Source organism: Ovis canadensis, chromosome 5, assembly GCF_042477335.2.
Source record: "Ovis canadensis isolate MfBH-ARS-UI-01 breed Bighorn chromosome 5, ARS-UI_OviCan_v2, whole genome shotgun sequence".
Classification (NCBI taxonomy): domain Eukaryota; kingdom Metazoa; phylum Chordata; class Mammalia; order Artiodactyla; family Bovidae; genus Ovis; species Ovis canadensis.
This window is the reverse complement of record NC_091249.1, coordinates 34,405,118-34,427,511: the sequence shown is the minus strand read 5'-3', so window position 1 is coordinate 34,427,511 and position 22,394 is coordinate 34,405,118. Positions and strand designations below refer to the sequence as shown.

At 38.1% G+C, this 22,394-nt stretch overlaps 1 protein-coding gene across 5 annotated transcripts in view; it reads right to left on the bottom strand.

Moving 5' to 3' along the window:
• Positions 1-22,394, bottom strand: part of KIF3A (kinesin family member 3A) — a 76,350-nt gene that overhangs the window by 13,753 nt on the left and 40,203 nt on the right. For all 5 annotated transcript variants that reach the window (XM_069591492.1, XM_069591493.1, XM_069591491.1 and 2 more), the window contains 4 exons: positions 6,580-6,719; positions 5,988-6,185; positions 5,302-5,476; positions 381-479 (listed from right to left, as the gene is read on the bottom strand). In XM_069591492.1, coding sequence (XP_069447593.1) covers positions 381-479; positions 5,302-5,476; positions 5,988-6,185; positions 6,580-6,719 — 612 coding nt within the window. The remainder of the gene's footprint in view (positions 1-380; positions 480-5,301; positions 5,477-5,987; positions 6,186-6,579; positions 6,720-22,394) is intronic.

Here is a 22,394-nt window from a genome sequence, read left to right as displayed (position 1 = left end):
AAAGCTTAATCATATTTGAAAAAAATTCACAGTATCTTAACTTCCTAAAGTATCCAGATTTCTAACACAGATAAAAGTCCCCACATTAAAATCCCACATGAAATTTAAAAATGGAATATACACTATCACAGATTTTTATAATTCTAAGTAGTATAAAAAACTAGAACATACTGTATGCTGATTCATCTAGAAATAACAGATCAGTATAGGAGGAAATAATAATGCAAAGTTAACCAGGTATATGGCAAATCCTCTGTTCAAACTGCTGCCACAATTAAAAAATGGCAAAATAAAAAGCATGTACTCAACAGCCTTAGGAATGTTAAACCATCATTAGGCAGCAATCTCATTTAATTTCTAGAACACTGAAATGAACTTACTCCTCCTTTTTTTCCTTTTCTCTCCATCTTCTCCAACCTCACCCTCTTCATCATCCTCTTCCTCTGAACCGCTGATATCAGAGCCTGATATTTCTTCCCCTTGAACAGAAATTTAACACAATGATATTTATTCTGTACCAGGTCACTGCCTATTCAGGAAACACCTATATCAACTTTCTTCATTAAGTTTTTGTGCCCTAAACAAACCTTATTTTAATATTCCTAGAGAGTATATCAGATATGTTAGCCTCAGAAACAGATATGATATACACAGAGGTTTTATTTTTAAAGTTCCTAAAGAGAAGTTAGACCTAGACCTATTTAAACTTTCAAGTGATTAGTTTACAGTTTTAAATGTTACATGTTAGAGGTATTATTTCAATGTTTGAAAAATATGATCACTTTGGGAAAGCATTTTTTCCTCAGTTTTCTATTTAAGATTTCATTTATTTACTTTTATAAATGCGACATCTCACTGGCTCATTTCTTTTGCTTCTTTATTTTTTGGCTGCACTGGGTCTTTGTTACCATCTGCAGGCTTCTCCAGTCGCAGCTGGCAGGCTCTAGAGCACGTGGGCTCTGTAGTTATGGCACACAGGCTTAGTTGCAGTATGTGGGATCTTAGTTCCCTGATCAGATATCAAACTTGGACCCCCTGCATTGAGAGCATGGAGTCTTATCCACTGGACCACCAGGAAAATCTCTAAGATTTTAAATAATTTATTCAACCTTTTTATATTTTAAGAGCCATACAACTGTCGTCTAACACATGATCCCACTCTTAGGACTATATCGAATCAAGTAATAGAAGGGCTTATTTGTACAACAAATATGTTAATTTAAAAACATTTTTTAAAAAGGAAATTATAAAGCTAGTATTAATGCAAATCAGTACTATGGCACCTTCAAAGTAGTTATTTAAAATTACCACTGTCCACATATGAAAGGTCTCGGAAAGTAAAGATAACTGGGTGGGAGGGAGTAAAATCTACCCTAATCCTAACAGCTGAACCTAAAAACCAAAAAGCGGAAAGAATTCAGTCTTGGGAGAAGAAATTCATTAAACATATATTTCTTCAGGCCCAGAAACAATACCACCCTGGCAGCAATGAGTACACCCAATGCCTATATCTTGGTTTCTAAATACCATTCTCTGATGAAAGGAACCAGGGAGAAACAGATGATTTTAAGAACAAGGTAAGGAAAATATAAAAATGAGCCCCAAACACCCGTGGTGCCAGAAAATGAAGAAGTGATAAGCAAGCAAACTGATGAGAGCATGCTGAAAGGATACAGGAACTACCCTGAAAGATCTCCTAATGGCCAAAGCTGGAACAATTTGAACAATGAAATAAGTAATATTACTATATTATAAACCCACAGACTAAAATAAATACCCATGAGTCCATACTGACATTAAAAACTACTCAAACAAACAGGGGAGAGGAGACTGATCTTCCTTACACTAAAATTCAGAACACTAAACATTAGAAAGAAAAATGGGAAGAAAACGTTATCACTGAACAAATCCACAGAACTACTGCTGGATGCTAAAATTAGTGGAAGAAAAGTATGATGAGAAACAGAAGTTTTGTATAATGTCAAAAGTATATCTCCACAAGATATAAATTAATTACAAAGGAAATAATAAAATAAATTTACAGTGGAGAAAATCTGCAGAATAATTATGAGAAGTGAAAGTCAAAGTCACTCAGTCGTGTCTGACTCTTTGCAACCCCATGGACTATATGGTCCATGGGCTTCTCCAGGCCAGAATACTGGAGTGCGTAGCCTTTCCCTTCTCCAGGGGATCTTTCAGTGGTGAAAATTTGCAGAATAATTATGAGAAAACTACAGATAAATTTAAATTGAGGAACACTCTACAAATATATGACCAATACTCTTCAAAAATGTCATGATTACAAAGACTGAGGAATCAGAGACTGAAGGAAATTAAACAGACACGACAACTATCAATAAATGCCATGCATGATCTGTAACTGGATCCTGAACTACAAAAAAAGGGCAGTAAAGAGGAAACTGTCAAAATTCTAGTAAGAATCTATGGATTAGTTAATAAATCTGTATCACTGTAAATTCCCTGGTGTGATAATCATCTTACATGATTATGTATGATGTTAATACCAGAAGAAGCTGGGTAACAGGTACATAGGAACTCTCCTTGCTATACTTGTGAGTTTTCTACAAACCTAAAATTATTTTGAAATAAAAGTTTAAAAGTTATTCTTTTAATATTTTTGCCTATTTTTAGATTACTCCTATGATCAACTCTATTAACTGGATTATAAGAAATGTCCTAAGAGTATAAATAAAATGAAGTTTATTAAAAATAAAGTTAGCATTACCATATATCTAGCAACTTCACCTCTGGATATATATCCAAAAGAACTGAAAGCAAGGACTCGAACAGGTATTTGTACACCCACATTCATAACACCATTATTCCCAATAGTCAAAAGGTAGAAGCAACCCAAGTATACATCAACAGATGAAAGGATAAAAAGAAACACGGAAGAAAATTCTGACTCATGCCACAATATGGATGCCTACTGAGGACCTTATGCTAAGTAAAATAAGCCAGACACAAAAGGAGACATTGTATGATTCTACTTATATGGGGTACATAGAATAGTCAAATTCATAGAGACAGAAAGTAGAATAACAGTTACCAGGGGTTGAGGGAGAGAGAGGGACGGGGATTTAGCATTTAATGGGTACAGAGAGAGGTTCATTTTGGGATTATTAAAAAGTCCTGGAGATGGATGGTGGTGACAGCTGCAGAACACTGCCAATGTACTTAATGCCACAGAACTTCACACAAAAATACTTAAAATGGTAAATTTTATGTTATGTATTATATATTTTACCACAATTTTTAAAATGTAAAAACTGGGTCAGAAATGTAAAGGTATGAACTCAATACTAACAAATCTAAGAAATTTTACATCTTTGAAACATACTGACTATAAATACCACCTAGTGGTCACAGTTAAAATACCAAATTCCATTATCTAAGAGGCAGCTAAATTATAGCTCTTCCTCAATAATCTTACTCAAATTTATTGAATCAGCACCTTCTTCAAATGTTTGCAATGTCTGGATCTGGATTTTACATCTGATTTAACCAGTTTCCCCATAGACTGGAGAGAGGCAATTTCAAAGCCCTTTATTCACCAGGTATGTAAAGGAGCCCTGTGCCAGCTAGTTCATAGCATGAAGATTCAGGGGGTTACTGACCACCTAACAATGGTTGGTAAATTTCTCACCCTCATGACAAGGTCTTCAAATTTTCTAAACATCTAACATTATATCTTGTTAGAAAAGGATTTCCAAAATAGAATCTCGTTCAAATTTAAATATGAAAGCATATTTTCAAGGCCATGCAATCAATTTTTACTTACAGTAAACTAGGTTTACATGAGCAGTCAATGCACCGATTATGTTAGAGCCTTTGTTTGTGTGGATCACAACTGTGGAAAATTCTTAAGGAGATGGGAATACCAGACCACCTTACCTGCCTCCTGAGAAACTTGGATGCAGGTCAAGAAGAAACAGAGCCAAAACAACTGACTGGTTCAAAACTGGGAAGGAAGTACAACAAGGCTGTACATTGTCACTCTGTTTATTTAACTTCTACGCAGAGTATATCATGCGAAATGCTGGGCTGGATGAATCACAAGCTGGAATCAAGACTGCTGGGAGAAGTTTCAACAACCTCACATATGCAGATGATACCACTCTAATGGCAGAAAGTGAAGAGGAACTAAAGAGCCTATTGATGACGGTGAAAGAGGAGAGTGAAAGAGCTGGCTTAAAACTCAACATTAAAAGAACTAAGATCATGGCATCTGGTCCCATCACTTCATGACAAATACAAGGGAAGAAAGTGGAAACAGTGACAAATTTTATTTTCTTGGATTCCAAAATCACTGCAGATGGTGACTACAGCCATGAAATTAAAAGACACTTGCTCCTTGGAAGGAAAGCTATGACAAATCTCGACAGCATATGGAAAAGCAGAGATACAAAAGCAGAGGTATCACTTTGCCAACCAAGTTCCACATAGTCAAAGCTATGGTTTTTCCAGCAGTCATTGATGGATGTGAGAGTTGGACCATAAAAAACTGTGGTGCTGGAGAAGACTCTTGAGAGGACCCTGGACTGCAAGGAGATCAAACCAGTCAATCTTAAAGGAAACAAACCCTGAATACTCATTGGAAGGACTGATGCTGAAGCTCCAATAATTTGGCCATCTGATGTAAAGAGCCAACTCACTGGAAAAGACCCTGATGCTGGGAAAGACTGAAGGGGGCAGCAGAGGATGAGATGGTTAGATAGCGTCACTGACTCAGTGGACATGAATGTGAGGACACTCCAGGAGACAGTGGACAGGGAAGCCTGATGTGCTGCAGTCCATGGGGTTGCAAGGAGTGGAATGCAACCTGGCAACTGAACAACAGTAACAAACAACAAACTAGGTTTACACATAACTCTGTGATTGCTTTATTTACTTCAAATAATAGTGCCTGACATCAATTACAAAGAACTCTGGTCATAATAACTAACTACATGTATGGTAGAACTCACTCATATAGAGAGAACCAAAAACTTGTTTAATAAGTGGTCTTATGAAATCTTTAGAGAAGATCATGAGGACTGAGATGGAGGTTTAAATCAAATGAATTTTTAAATCACTGCACAAATATTACATAATTTTACTTGAGCTTAATGTGAAAATGCTTAATAATGTTAAGTAGCAAGTTACTTTGCAAAAATATTCCCTTAAACATCAATATCAGAGGTTCAGAGAATTTTTAATAGGTGGTTTTATTAGAACACTTATTGGTTAAAAACACATTTTTAACCAACATTAAGATTAATATTTTCAAGAAAACGTTACCTTCTTCAAGCTTTTTTTTCAGTTCTTCTATTTCCTTCTGAAACTGACGAAGCAAAGCATCCTTTGGATCCTCATTAATTCTAGCTTTATTTTTAATATTCTTAGCACGATTAGCATACCGCAACGTACTGATGGTTTCATCATAATTGTAATCTGCTGGCCCAATATTTGCACACTGTTGAATTAGGAACACAAAGCATTTTGCTGTACACATGACACAGTTCAAAACCTTTTTATAAATAAGTAATATTTATATTATTTTTTTTATTATTACATTTTTATTTTTAAAATTTATTTTTATTTTGGCCACACTGCATGGCATGCATGATCTTAGTTCCCTGACCATGGATGGAAACTGCAGCATCCCCTGCAATGGAAGCACGAAGTCTTAATCACTCACTGGACTACCAGGGAAGTTCCAACACACTTAAAATTGATACTACCATTATGCATGTATCAAAGAATTCTGGAACATATTTCCACTCTGGCTGTGAAAAAGAGGGCATCACCCCATGGGTTTCCAAACAATACAATTATAGGCTAGCACACATGGTGTGCTAAAAGAATTACAAATTTTAAAAAGTAAAATAACGACAGGTTTTAAAATGTTATGAATATCAACTGCTGGCATCAATCAGAATCTTAAAATTTTCCTGATGGTAACTAAACCACCAATTAAGTCTTACCATCATGGTTTTTGAATTTCCTCCTAAGGAATCCTGAAGAAGACGAGTCAACTTAGAGTTACGATAAGGCACATGAGTGCTTTTTCCATCAACCAAGGCAGAAATAACATTACCAAGGGTGGAAAGCGAAAGATTGATTTTTGTAGCTTCTTTTAGGCGCTGTCCAGTAGCTCCAGTTTTTGCTTGTCTTTCTGAACCCTAGCAATAAACAGAGACAGAAGTAAAACTAAAACAAAAAAATACAGAATATTCTTCCCAAAGTTAAAAAAAAGTATCTTAACAGTAAAAACTCTTATGATATCTGGAATTCACTTCAAAATAATACTGGAAGGGAAGTGGCTGAGGGTAGAGAAGAAATAGAACTGGACATGAACTGATAACTATTAAAGCTGGGTGATGAGTACATGGAAAATTATACTATTCTTTGTTTGTATAGGTTAGAAACAGTCCATAATTAATAGTTAAACACACATATAAAACTTATATATATACATATAAAACCACCCCTAATAACTTTTGAGTTATTACTCATTTATAAAATAAATAAAAAGAAGCTACCAGAGTTATTCTTAAGTAGCATCCTCTTACTTACAGCAAGATCTACAAGATGAAGCTTCCCCATCCTGACATGCATGTTACCATCAACACCTTTCTCACTGCATTCTATAGTAATTGTAAAGATGGCATGGGAACGGGAACTATGTTCATTCATATTAGTTGCACCAACAGAACCTTGAATAAAAGAAGGAAACTCTTTAAAACTATTAACAACAGGGAATGAATCTAAAAATAATATCCAAAATACTAAATTTTATCACAGCCAAAAGCCAGAGAACATGGTTAAAACACAAAAGCTTAGGTGTATTTAAATTTCTGACATTTATGTTGCTAACAAAAAACTAATTTTTTCACATTAAAGAGGTACTTTTAGGACAAAATACTTAATTTCATGTATTACTGGCTTAAAAAATTAACCGACTTTAAAATATATGTTAAATAGTTCAAAAAATAAACTTCTGTTTCAGCTGTCTCTAACAGGTATATTCTGGGAAACAATCACAGGAATATTTTCACATATACATTAGATGATAACAAAAATCATCAGGGTAAAACCGTTTGCAACAGCAAGACATCAAAAACAATCAACAGGGCAGCAGTTAACCAATTATGTTAATAGAACAGTCACACTATCTATGACAAAGCAGTCTCTTAAAAAAATAAGGTAGATCTTAATGACATGGAAAGATACCCAAAACATATGAACTAGAGAGAAAAAAGTTAGGAGTATAATCTTATTTCTGTAAAACAAAAGCATCCATTCAAAATATGGTAAGAATTTGAGTGTGTATAAATGTTTTTTACATGAATATATTATGCAAACAAAAAGATGCTTTCCATATGACCCAGCAATCCCACTGCTGGGCATACACACCGAGGAAACCAGAATTGAAAGAGACACATGAACCCCAATGTTCATCGCAGCACTGTTTATAATAGCCAGGACATGGAAGCAACCTAGATGTCCATCAGCAGGCAAATGGATAAGAAAGCTGTGGTACATATACACAATGGGGTATTACTCAGCCATTAAAAAGAATACATTTGAATCAGTTCTAATGAGGTGGATGAAACTGGAGCCTATTATACAGAGTGAAGTAAGACAGAAAGAATAACACCAATACAGTATACTAACGCATATATATGGAATTTAGAAAGATGGTTAACAATAACCCTGTATGCAAGACAGCAAAAGAGACAGAGATGTATATAACAGTCTTTTGGACTCTGTGGGAGAGGGCGAGGGCAGGATGATATGGAAGAATGGCACTGAAACATGTAAAATATCATACGTGAAACGAATCTCCAGTCCAGGTTCGATGCATGATACAGGGTGCTTCGGGACTGGTGCACTGGGACGACCCAGAGGGATGGGATGGGGAGGGAGGTGGGAGGGGGGTTCAGGATGGGGAACACATGTACACCCGTGGTGGATTCATGTCCATGTATGGCAAAAACCAATACAATATTGTAAAGTAAAATAAATACATAAAAAGATGCTTTTTTTTTTCACAGTGGGCATGTATGGGTTTTTTCCTTAAATTCCAAAGTATTTTAAAAGCAGTATGTTAATTTCATCCAACACCAAAATTATTTTCCTACTATACATTCATGTACAGGCCAGCTGTGATTTTAGAATTTAAACATTAAAAGGGCACTCTTTATCAGCAAATAGCTATATTAGAAGTCAGATAACCAGAATGTAAATTGCACAGATAAGGAAAAGTAAAGCTCAATGAAAGAACATAAATGGAAATCAGTGAGGGAAAATGGAAGGATTTGTGACTCCTCGTACATAATCTTTTCCTATTTTCTTTTAAATCATGAATCAAATTTATGAAATTAAAAATTTAATTTAAAATCAAATTTAATAATCAAACTTATGAAATTTTCCACAAGATATGAAAAAACAAACAAATCTAACATCACTTCAAATCATCTAATCAGAAGAAACACACTATACATATTTCCACAGCATCAATTCAGTTCAGTCACTCAACCATGTCCGACTCTTTGCGACCCTACGGAATGCAGCACGCCAGGTTTTCCTGTCCATCACCAACTCCCAGAGCTTGCTCAAACTCATGTCCATCAAGCTGGTGATGCTGTCCAACCATCTCATCCTCTGTTGTTCCCTTCTCTTCCTGCCTTCAATCTTTCCGAGCATCAGGGTCTTTTCCAATGAGTCAGTTCTCCACATCAGGTAGCCAAAGTATTGGAGTTTCAGCTTCATCATCAGTCCTTCCAATGAACACTCAGGACTGATCTCCTTTAGGATGGACTGGTTGGATTTCCTTGCAGTCCAAGGGACTCTCAAGGTCTTCTCCAACACCACAGTTCAAAAGCATCAGTTCTTCAGTGCTCAGCTTTTTTTATGGTCCAACTCCCACATCCATACATAGCTACTGGAAAAACCATAGCTTTGACTAAACGGACCTTTCTCGGCAAAGTAATCTCTTGCTTTTTAATACACTGTCTAGGTTCGTCATAGCTTTTCTTCCAAGGAGCAAGCGTCTTTTAATTTCATGGCTACAGTCCCCATCTGCAGTGATTCTGGAACCCAAGAAATAAAGTCTGTCACTGTTTTCATTGTTTCCCCATTTATTTGCCATGAAGTGATGGGACTGGATGCCATGATTTTCATTTTTTTGAATGTTGAGTTTTAAGCCAACTTTTTCACTCTCCTTTTTCACTTTCATCAAGAGGCTCTTCAGCTCTTCACTTTGTGCCATAAGGGTGGTGTCACTGCATCTGAGGTTATTTATATTTCTCCCACCAATCTTGATTCAAGTTTGTGCTTCATCCAGCCCGGCATTTCACACTGATGTCTGCATCAAAGTTAAGTAAGCACACTGACAATATACAGCCTTGATGTACCCTTTCCCAATTTGAAACCAGTCTGTTGCTCCATGTCCTTTTCTAACTGTTGCTTCTTGACCTGCATATGGATTTTTTAGAAGGCAGGTAAGGTGGTCTGGTATTCCCATCTCTTGAAGAATTTTCCACAGTTTGTTGTGATCCACACTGTCAGAGGCTTTGGCATAGTCAATAAAGCAGAAGTTTCTCTGGAACTCTCTTGCCTCCTCTATGATCCAGCAGATGTTGGCAATTTGATCTCTGGTTCCTCTGCCTTTTCTAAATCGAGCTTGAACACCTGGAAATTCTCAGTTCATGTACTCTTGAAGCCTTGCTTGGAAAATTCTGAGCATTACTTTGCTAGCGTGTGAGATGAGTACAATTGTGCAGTCTGAACATTCTTTGGCATTGCCTTTCTTTGGGACTGGAATGAAAACTGACCTTTTCTAGTCCTGTGGCCACTGCTGAGTTTTCCAAAACTGCTGGCATATTGAGTGCAGCACTTTCACAGCATCAATTTTTAGGATTTTAGGGTTCCACAACATAGGTCTTATTTTACCTTTTTTTTTTTTTGCACTTAACATTATCTCTACATATATTTCCATGTTAAAAACAACTTAAAATTTTTACTAAAATTGATTTTGTTATTGTCTTGCTGAGAGATATTTGGAATTGCTTCCTAGTTATATTTTATAAAGGAAACTATTATGAGCATCTGTGAGCAGATACCTCTTTTCTCTTTAGAATTATATCCATGGGATGTATCTTTTAAACTGGAACTACCTTATGAAAGGACAGGAATAGTTTTATAGCTATGTAATTATCCAATCAAACTATAGCAGTGTTTTAATTTGGAGAGGAAGTCTAATTTGAAAAAGTCATATTAATATTTCAATCCCTACTATTTTTGCAATGTCAGTAGCGCATGCTACTTACGATTTCGATTTCTCTCTCTTTCCGGTTATGAAAACAAGCCAATGTGACAGACACTGTATCAGAAGTGCCCTACATGACATTTTGCAGTGATGCTAGGAGAGAACAGCTTGCAGCAACTCAGCAGATTCAATACCCCACCTAATGATACGGCACATAACGGAAATAAAACTAAACACCTCCATTGCTGTAATTTTTGTCAAAATGTTTAGTTTAGAACATAAAATGAAATGTTTTTTGTTTTTCAAGATGATACAAAAAACTGATCCCAATCCTCCTCCCCACCACCCTCTCTCCTCCTCCTCGGCAATCACTAGTCTGTGTTCTCTATCTATGAGTCTGTTTCTGTTTTCATAGATATGTCCATTTGTGCTGTATTTTAGATCCCACATATAAGGCATATTAGATGGTGTTTGTCTTTCTAACTTACTTCACTTACTATGAAAATCTCTAGGTCCATCCATATTGCTACAAATGGCACTATTTCATTCTTTTTTGTGTCTGAGTAACTGAGTTTCCCACATGGCATTAGTGGTAAAGAACCCACCTGCCAATGCAGGAGATATAAGAGACACAGGTTCAATCCCTGGGTCAGGAAGATCCCCCGGAGAAGGACACGCAACCCACTCCAATATTCCTGACTAGAGAATTCATGGACAGAGGAGCCTGGCAGGCTATGGTCCATGGGGTTGCAGTCAGACATGACAGAAACAACTTAGCATGCACATATGCATTATATGTACATACCACATTATATGTATATATATATTTATATGTACATGCTTTACGTATTAATGTGTACATGTGTATGTTAATATATACATACATGTATTACTTTATATACCATATATATATGTTAGTATATACACACATATATTAATTTACAAACACACACACCCCACATATCCATTTATCTATCAATGGATATTTAAGTTGTTTCCAAGTCCTGGATATTGTGAATATTAATGCCATGAATACTAGGTTGCATGTATCTTTTTTTTTCTTAAGTTGCTCAATATATATTTTTTTAATTGAAGGATAATTGCTTTACAGAATTTTGCTGTTTTCTGTCAAACTCAACATGAATCAGTCATAGGTGTGTATATATATTTATATATATATTCCCTCCCTTTTGAACCTCCCTCCCATCTCCCTCCCTCCCACCCCTCTAGATTGATACAGAGCCCCTGTTGAGCTTCCTGAGACATACAGCAAATTTCTGTTGGCTATATTTTACCTATGGTAGTGTAAGTTTCCATGTTACTCTTTCCATATATCTCACCCTCTCCTCCGCTCTCCCCATGTCCATAAGTCTGTTCTCTAAGTCTGTTTCTCCACTGCTGCCCTATAAATTCTTCAGTACCATTTTTCTAGATTTCTTACATGTGCGTTAGAATGTGATATTTATCTTTCTCTTTCACTTCACTCTGTATAATAGGTTCTAGACTCACCCACATCATCAGAACTGACTCAAATGCATTCCTTCTTATGGCTAAGTAATATTCCATTGTGTATATTTACCACATCTTCTTTATCCATTCATCTGTCGATGCACATCTAGGTTGCTTCCATGTTCTAGCTACTGTAAATAGTGCTGCAATGAACAATGGGATACATGTGTCTTTCAACCCTGGTTTCCTCAAGGTATATGCCTAGGAGTGGGATTGCTGGGTCATATGGTGGTTTTATTCCCTTTTTTTAAAGGAATCTCCATACCATCTTCCATAGGGGCTGTATCAAATTACATTCCCACCAACAGTGCAAGAGTGTTCCCTTTTCTGCACACCCTCTCCAGTGTTTACTGTTTGTAGATTTTTTGATGACGACCATTCTAACTGGTGAGAGGTGATATCTCACTGTGGTTTTGATCTGCATTTCTCTAATAATGAGCGATGTTGAGCATCTTTTCATGTGTTTGTTAGCCTTCTGTATGTCTTCTTTGGCGAAATGGCTGTTTAGGTGTTTTGCCCACTTTTTGATTGGGTTGAGTTTCTAGCATTGAGTTGTATGAGCTGCTTGTATATTTTAGAAATTAATCCTTTGTCAGTTGTTTCATGTGCTATTATTTTCTCCCATTTTGAGGGTTGTCTTTTCACCTTGCTTATACTTTCCTTTGCTGTGCAAAAGCTTTTAAGTTTAATCAGGCCCCACTTATTTACTTTTGTTTTTATTTCCCTTACTCTAAGAGGTGGGTCATAAAGGATCTTGCTTTATGTCATCCAGTGTTCTGCCTATGTTTTCCTCTAGGAGTTTTATAGTTTCTGGTCTTACATTTAGGTCTTTAATCCATTTTGAGTTTATCATTGTGTATGGTGTTAGGAAGTGTTCTAATTTCATTCTTTGACATGGAGCTGTCCAGTTTTCCTAGCACCATTTATCAAAGAGGCTGTCTTTGTCCCATTGTATATTCTTGCCTCCTTTGTCAAAAATAAGGTACCCATAGGTGCATGGGTTTATTTCTGGGCTTTCTATCTTGTTCCATTGGTCTGTATTTCTGTTTTTGTTCCAGTACTGTCTTGATGACTGTGGCTTTGTAGCATAATCTGAAGTCAGGAAGGTTGATTCCTCCAGCTCCATTCTTCTTTCTCAAGACTGCTTTGGCTATTTGGGGTCTTTTGTGTTTCCATATGAATTGTGACATTTTTTGTTCTAGTTCTGTGAAAAATGCCATTGGTAATTTGAGAGGGATTGCACTGAATCTGTAATTGCATTTGGCAGTATAGTCATTTTCACAACATTGATTCTTCCTACCCAGGAACATGGAATATCTCTCCATGTTTATGTTGTCTTTGATTTTTTCATCAGTGTCTTATAATTTTCTGTACACAGTTCTTTTGTCTCCTTCAGTTCAGTTCAGTCGCTCAGTAGTATCCGACTCTTTGCGACCCCATGAATTGCAGCACGCCAGGCCTCCCTGTCCATCACCAACTCCCAGAGTTCACTCAGACTCATGTCCATCGAGTCAGTGATGCCATCCAGCCATCTCATCCTCTGTCATCCCCTTCTCCTCCTGCCCCCAATCCCTCCCAGCATCAGAATTTTTTCCAATGAGTCAACTCTTCGCATGAGGTGGCCAAAGTACTGGAGTTTCAGCTTTAGCATCATTCCTTCTGAAGAAATTCCAGGGCTGATCTCCTTCAGAATGGACTGGTTGGATCTCCTTGCAGTCCAGGGACTCTCAAGGTCTTCTCCAACACCACAGTTCAAAAGCATCAATTCTTCAGTGCTCAGCCTTCTTCACAGTCCAACTCTCACATCCATACAGGACCACTGGAAAAACCATAGCCTTGACTAGATGGACCTTAGTCAGCAAAGTAATATCTCTGCTTTTAAATATGCTATCTAGGTTGATCCTAACTTTTCTTCCAAGGAGTAAGCGTCTTTTAATTTCATGGCTGCAATCACCATCTGCAGTGATTTTGGAGCCCCCCAAAATAAAGTCTGACACTTTCCCACTGTTTCCTCATCTATTTCCCATGAAGTGATGGGACCAGATGCCATGATCTTCGTTTTCTGAATGTTGAGCTTTAAGCCAACTTTTTCACTCTCCACTTTCACTTTCATCAAGAGGCTTTTTAGTTCCTCTTCACTTTCTGCCATAAGGGTGGTGTCATCTGCATATCTCAGGTTACTGATATTTCTCCCGCAATCTTGATTCCAGCTTGTGTTTCTTCCAGTCCAGCGTTTGTCTCCTTAGATAAGTTTATTCCTACATATTTAATACTTTTTACTGCAATGGTGAATAGGATTGGTTCCTTAATTTCTCTGATTTTTCATTGGTAGTATATAGAAACGTAAGTGATTTCTGTGTATTGATGTTGTATCTTGCAACTTTGCTAAATTCACTCATGAGCTCTAGTAATTTTCTGATACTATCTTTAGGGTTTTCTATGTACAGTATCATGTCATCTGCACACAATGAGAGTTTTACTTCTTTTCCAATCTGGATTCCTTTATTTTTTTCCTTCTCTGATTGCTGTAGTTAGGACTTCCAGAACTATGTTGAGTAATAGTGTTGAAAGTGGATACCTTTGCCTTGTTCCTGATCTTCGGGGGAATGCTTTCGGTTTTTCACCATTGAGAAAAATGTTTGCTGTAGGCTTCCCATACATGCCCTTTACTATGTTAAGGTAGGTTCCTTCTATGCCCATTTCTGGAAGAGATTTCATCAAAAATGGGTGGTGAATTTTGTCAAAGGCTTTTTCTGCATCTATTGAGATTATAATATGGTTTTTATCTTTCAATCTGTTAATATGGTATACCACATTGATTGATTTGCATATAATGAAGAATCCTTGGATTCCTGGAATAAACCCAACTTGATCATACTGTATGAGCTTCCTGATGTGTTGCTGAATTCTGTTTGCTAAAATTCTGTTGAGGATTTTTGCATCTATGTTCATCAGTGATATTGGCCTACAGCTTTCTTTTTTGGTGTTGTCTTTGTCTGGTTTGGGTATCAGCGTGGTGGTGGCCTTGTAGAATGAGTCTGCAAGCGTTCCTTCCTCTGCAATTTCTTCAAAGAGTTTTGGAAGGATAGGCATTAGCTCTTCTCTAAATGTTTGATAGAATTCTCCTGTGAAGCCGTCTGGTCCTGGGCTTTTATTTTTTGGGAGATTTTTGATCACAGCTTCAATTTCAGTGCTTATAATTAGGTTGTTCATAATGTCTACTTCTTCCTGGTTCAATCTTGGAAGATTGAACTTTTCTAAGAACCTGTCCCTTTCTTACAGGTTATCCAGTTTATTGCCATATTGTTGTTCATAATAGTCTCATAATCCTTTGTATTTCTGCATTATCTGTTGTAACCTCTCCTTTTTCATTTCTAATTTTGTTGATTTGAGTCTTCTCTCTTTTTTTCTTGATGAGTCTGGCTAAAGGTTTGTCAATTTTGTTTATCCTCTCAAAAAACGAGCTTCTAGTTTTATTAATCTTTACTATTGTGTCTTTCATTTCTATTTCATTTATTTCTGCTCAGATCTTTATGACTTCTTTCCTTCTACTAATTTTGGGGGAGTTTTTTGTTCTTTTTCCAGTTGTTTTAGGGGTAAAGTTAGGTTGTCTAGTCTATGTTTTTGTTTCTTGAGGTAGGATTGTATTGCTGTAAACTTCCCTCTTAGGACTGCTTTTGCTGCATCCCACAGGTTTTGAGTTGTCATGTTTTCATTGTCATTTGTTTCTAGAAATTTTTTGATTTCCCTTTTGATTTCTTCAGTAACTTGTTGGTTATTTAGAAATGTGTTATTTAATCTCCATGTGTTTGTGTTTCTTACAGTTTTTTCCTGTAATTGATATCTCGTCTCATAGCGTTGCGGTCAGAGATGTTTGATATAATTTCAATTTTCTTAAATTTACTGAGGTTTGGTTTGTGACCCAAGATGTGGACTATCCTGGAGAATATTTCATGTGCACTTGACAAGGTGAATTCTTCTGCATTTGGATGGAATGTCCTGAAGATATCTATGAGATCCATCTCATCTAATGTATCATTTAAGACTTTTGTTTCCTTATTAATTTTCTGTTTTGATGATCTGTCCATTGGTGTGAGTAGGGTGTTCAAGTCTCTACTATTATTGTGTTAGTCAATTTCTCTTTTTAGGTCTGTTAGTGTGTCTTATGTCTTATGTCTTGAGGTGCTCCTATGTTGGGTGCACAGATATTTACCATTGCTATGTCTTCCTCTTGGATTGATCCCTTTATCGTTATGGAGTGTCCTTCCTTATCTCTTGTAATCTTCTTTAAGGTGTATTTTGTCTGATAAAATGACTGCTACTCCAGCTTTCTTTTGCTCCCCATTTTCATGGAATATATTTTTCCAACCTCTCACTTTCAGTCTTTATGTGTCTTTCGGTCTGAAGTGGGTTTCTTGTAGACAACATATATATGGGTCTTATTTTTTTATCCATTCAGCCAGTCTGTGTCTTTTGGTTGGAGCACTTAATCCATTTACATTTAAAGTAATTATTGATATATATGTCCCTATTGCCATTTTCTTAATTGTTTAGGATTGATTTTGTAGATCTTTTTTCTTCCCCTGTATTTCTTTACTATATAAGTCCATTTAACATTTGTTGTAAAGCTGGTTTGGTGGTATCACATTCTCTTAACTTCTGCTTGTCTGAAAAGCTTTTGATTTCTCCATCAATTGTGAATGAGATCCTTGCTGGGTACAGTAATCTTGGTTGTAGATTTTTCCCTTTCAGTACTTTAAATATAGCCTGCCATTCTCTTCTGGCCTGCAGAGTTTCTGCTGAAAGATCAGCTGTTAAGCATATGAGGTTTCCCTTGTATGTCACATGTTGCTTCTCCCTTGCTGCTTATAATGTTCTGTGTTTCGTCTTTGTTAGTTTGATTGGTATGTGTCTTGGGGTGGTTCTCCTTGGGTTTATCCTGTATAGGACTCTTTGTGCCTCTTGTACTCGACTGGCTATTTCCTATTCCATGTTGGGGAAATTTTCAGCTATCTCTTCAAAAAATTTTTTATATCCTTTCTTTTGCTCCTCTTCTGGGACCCCTAAAATTCAAATGTTGGTGCATTTGATATTGTCCCAGAGGTCTCTGAGACTATCTCCGGTTCTTTTCATTCTTTTTACTTTATTCTGCTCTTCAGAAGTTATTTCCACCATTTTATCTTCCAGGTCACTGATTTGTTCTTCTGTTTCAGATATTCTGCTATTGATTCCTTTTAGAGTATTTTTAATTTCAATAATTGTGTTGTCTCTGCATGTTTATTCTTTAATTCTTCTAGGTCTTTGTTAATTGTTTCTTGCATTTTCTCCGTTTTCTTTCAAGGTTTTTGGTCATCTTTACTATCATTATTCTGAATTCTTTTTCTGGTAGTTTGCCTATTTCCTCTCCATTTATTTGGACTTCTGTGTTTCTAGTTTCTTCCTTTGTTTGTGTAGTATTTCTCTACCTTTTCATTATTTTTTTTAACTTATTGTGTTTGAGGTCTCCTTTTCCCAGGCTTCAAGGTTGAATTCTTTCTTCCTTTTGGTTTCTGCCCTCCTAAGGTTGGTCCAGTGGTTTGTGTAAGTTGTGTATAGGGTGAAATTTGTTCTGAATTTTTGTTTGTTGGTTTTTCCTCTGATTGGCAAGGCTGAAGTGAAGTTGCTCAGTTGTGTCCAACTCTTTGCGACCCCATGGACTGTAGTCTGTCAGGCTCCTCTGTCCATGGGATTTTCCAGGCAAGAGTGCTGGAGTGGATTGCCATTTCCTTCTCCAGGAGATCTTCCCAACCCAGGAATCGAACCCGGGTCTCCTGCAATGCAGGCTGAGTGAGGTGGTAATCCTGTCTACTGATGATTGGGTTTGTATTTTTGTTTGGTTTGTTGTTTAAATGAGGGTTCCTGCACAGGGTGCTATTGGTGGTTGGGTGATGCCGGGTCTTGTATTCCAGTGGTTTCCTTTGTGTAAGCTCTCACTATTTGATACCCCTGGTTGGGTGATGCCGGGTCTTGTATTCAAGTGGTTTCCTTTGTATAAGCTCTCACTATTTGATACCCCCAAGGGTTAGTTCTCTGGTAGTCTAGGGTCTTGGTAGCCCTGAGCCTTGATTTCTGGTCAGAAACAAAGATTCCACAAGTGGTTTGTTATGGCATTAAGTGAGATTAAAACAAATATCCAAAAATGAGAAACCAAAGATGATCCCCAGACAAAAAGCAGTTACAAAATCAGGCAAATAATAATAATGGAGTATACACATATACATATATACCCATGAGCAAAGTCAAAACAGTCCAACAAAAATCAAGTACAACAGACTGACCCAGCAAACAAAGGAAATAAAAAATTACATTTTGAACAGTGGGAAAAGCAAACATGGGAATAAATGTAGAAAAATAATAACAGATTTTCAAAATCAAAATAAAGAGAAAAGGAAAAAAAAAGGAAAACTCCCCAGAACTGCAAAAGCCCAACATAGAGGCAGAGATTTACAACAATAAAAAAAAAATGTGACTGAGAAGAAAAAGAAAAGAAAAAAAAAGCTCAAAAGCTTAATTAGATTCCATAGTGCCAATAAAATTGACAACTACAATGGAACGGGGAGGGAAAAAAAGGGAAAAAATCCAAAAGAATATACAGAGCAAGTCAAAACATAAGAATAAAAAATGTTTTTCTTGAGTAACTGCTGTCAGAGTCCGTTCCCTCGCTGGGAGTGACAGTCCACCTCACTTCCCTAGGATGCCCTCTAACACCGTGCTGATCTCTGGACCTGCTGTGGCGGCAGCTCAGATCCTAACCTGGTCCTACTCCTCTCTGTGTTCTTGCCTCCAATGTCCACAGCTATCAGAACTAGTGCGTTTTCTTTTATGGGAGCTCTCAATGACCCTTTATATATTTCACAGACACAGAGTCTGCCTAGTTGATCATGTGTATTTAATCTGCAGCTTGTACAGCTGGTGGGAGGGTTCTGGGTCTTCTTCCTTAGTTACACTGCCCCTGGGTTTCAACTGTGGTTTTATTTCCACCTCTGCATGTGGGTCGTCCCCTGGGGTTTGCTCCCAAGGCTGCCCTGGAGGACTTGGGTCTGCCCCAGTGAGGACCAGGTATAGAGGTGGTGCAGTCGCTTGGGTCGCAGGGGTTCTGGAAGCACCAGGTACTCAGGGGAGTCAGCGGCCAGGGGAGCAGGAAATATAGTGCTCTAGAACCGTGAACTTCCAGATGTTCAAGCTGGTTTTAGAAAAGGCAAAGGAACCAGAGATCAAACTGCCAACATCTGCTGGATCATCGAAAAAGCAAGAGAGTTCCAGAAAAACATCTATTTCTGCTTTATTGACTATGCCAAAACCTTTGACTGTGTGAATCACAATAAACTGTGGAAAATTCTGAAAAAGATGTGAATACCAGACCACCTGACCTGCCTCTTGAGAAATCTGTATGCAGGTCAGGAAGCAACAGTTAGAACTGGACATGGAACAACAGACTGGTTCCAAATAGGAAAAGGAGTACATCAAGGCTGTATATTGTCACCCTACTTATTTAACTTATATGCAGAGTACATCATGAGAAACACCGGGGTGGAAGAAGCACAAGTTGGAATCAAGATTGCTGGGAGAAATATCAATAACCTGAGATATGCAAATGACACCACCCTTATGGCAGAAAGTGAAGAGGAACTAAAAAGCCTCTTGATGAAAGTGGAAGTGGAGAGTGAAAAAGTTGGCTTAAAGCTCAACATTCAGAAAACGAAGATCATGGCATCTGGTCCCATCACTTCATGGGAAATAGATAGGGAACAGTGGAAACAGTGTCAGACTTTATTTTGGGGGGCTCCAAAATCACTGCAGATGGTGATTGCAGCCATGAAATTAAAAGATGCTTACTCCTTGGAAGAAAAGTTAGGACCAATCTAGATACCATATTGAAAAGAAGAGACATTACTTTGCCAACAAAGGTCTGTCTAGTCAAGGCTATGGTTTTTCCAGTGGTCCTGTATGGATGTGAGAGTTGGACTGTGAAGAAAACTGAGCGCCAAAGAACTGATGCTTTTGAACTGTGGTGTTGGAGAAGACTCTTGAGAGTCCCTTGGACTGCAAGGAGATCCAACCAGTCCATTCTAAAGGAGATCAGCCCTGGGATTTCTTTAGAAGGAATGATGCTAAAGCTGAAACTCCAGTACTTTGGCCACCTCACGTGAAGAGTTGGCTCACTGGAAAAGACTCTGATGCTGGGAGGGATTGGGGGCAGAAGGAGAAGGGGACGACAGAGGATGAGAAGGCTGGATGGCATCACCGACTCGATGGACGCAAGTCTGAGTGAACTCCGGGAGTTGGTGATGGACAGGGAGGCCTGGCGTGCTGCAATTCATGGGATCACAAAGAGTCCGACACGACTGAGCAACTGAACTGAACTGAGAAGGGTATGACAATACCCTTTGGCCAATACGCTCCAGTATTCTTGCCTGGAGAAGCCCCCTTACTGCCAGAGAAGCCTAGTAGGCCACAGTCTACAGGGCTGCAAAGAATCAGACACTACGTAAGCGACCCTGCACGCATAGGTGCAAGACTTTTGCCTGTGGCAGCTTTGCCCCAGTGAGAATTGAGCGTGAAGGTGGTGCAGCTGCTTGGTTCGTGGGGACCCTTGCCACGCCAAGTGTGCAGGGACAGGGACTGCCTCTGCTGCAGGAGTTATGGCCCTATCAGTCTTTTTTCTAGCCTCTTGCAGCTGGCGATCAGAAGGCTTCTTTGGCCAGTCTCTCTCCGCACAATCAGGCACTGAGAGGCTTGCCTGGGGTCCTTCTCTGTTGTTCAGAGCAACAGGCACATAGAAGGGCCCCCCTGGCTGGGGCCCTACTCTGTAGTTCGGTGCATCAGGCGCTTGATGGGCCAGCCTCTCTACTGTTCAGCTGCACATGCTGGCATGTGGGGGCAGAGAGGCTCTGGTAATGGCTCCAACCCCCTACGCGTGACTCAGCAGCATGACCTTGCTTCCATAGCTGCCCCCCTTTCCTCCACAGGCGTTTCCCACCTTAATCTCCTCCCTCACATCCCCTCCGTCTCTCAGCAGTCTACAGCAGCCCTCGCCGGAGGGAAAGGCTCCACAATCCCTAAACTCCAGCCCCCAGCCGCTGCGCCATCTGGGGTAAGTTTGGCTGCAGCAAGGACTCTCATTCCATTTAGGCTGCCACAGATCAGCTGTTTCACTCTCAGCCTTACATGTTTCTCCTCTGACTCAGACAGTTGCCCCGATGTGGGGACCAGACCTCTGCTTCAGCTCCCCCACCCACCGAAGGCAGGTCCGGTCCTACTAACACTCCTGTTTTTCTCCCTAGTTCCTTCCTCCTACTCAGTCTTGCATACTGAGTTTTGTGTGAGTCAATATATCCTTTTCTGCCCGTTCAGGTACTCCTGTCCACTCTCAGCTGGTGTTCTGCACACACTTCTGTGTCTGAAGGTGTATTCCTGGAGAGAGATGTATGCCACATATACCTACTCCTCCACCATCTTGTTCTCTGCATGTATCTTTTCAAATTATACTTTCGTCTGGATATATTCCCAGGAGTAGGGCTGCTCAACTATATGGCCGACTCTAGTTTTCTAAGGAACCTCATACTATTTTCCATAGTGGCTGCACCAAATTTGCACTGTCACCAATAGTGTAGGATTCCCTTCCCCCCTCCCACTCCACCCTAAACATCTAATTTTTGAACTCAATCTATTTATTAAGATTATTTTCCTTCCTGCTATCTTAGGTGTTCAAATCTCTTTACCTTCCTTTCATTTCTCTCATTAGAATTTTTTTTCATTTTCCTTGGACAAACCTCACATCTCAAATTAGTTTTTAAGTAGTTAACAGACGGTTTTGGTCACTATTATGAATACATTATGTTAAAATTTTTCATTAAATAAGCAATACATGAACATATTCCTAATACAACAAATCTAAAAATACAAACATACATAAAAAGAGAAAGCTTCCTTACACCCCTTTCTTTCAATCTTATTTCCCTTCTACTAAATGTAACCACTATTAAATGTCTTTTCATTCGTACTTCACATACACACATGTGCACGCACACACACAATGCCTAAATATATAATAGTTTAATAGTTTGGCTTTCTTAACACATACATAAATAGGATAATGCAGTACATACTTTGCTAGTTAGCTTTCTTTTTCACTTACATCTGTAAAGTCTTTCGAGTCTCTACATATAGATTTAACTCAGCATTGTTTTTTATAGCTTCATTATAGTCCATAGTATTTTTGCACCATAATTTACATAACCAATATTTCACTGATGATTAGATTGCATCAAACTTCTTGCTCTTACAAATGCTGCAATAAGGTATTTTTTATTCACATCAAAAAATATCTTTCTAGAATATATTCAATATATCTAGAAATAGAAACAGTGGGTCAAAGGACTGCATTCTTAAAGTTTCAACAGATACACTTATATTACCCTTCAAAAAGGCTGTATATTTCCATCACCACTGACCATTTCTTCAGAGTATCACCAACCTGGATATCCTTTCATCCAAACTGATGAGCAAAATATCTCCCATTGTTGTTTTAATATACATTTCCTGATTACTTGTGACGTTGAACATCCCT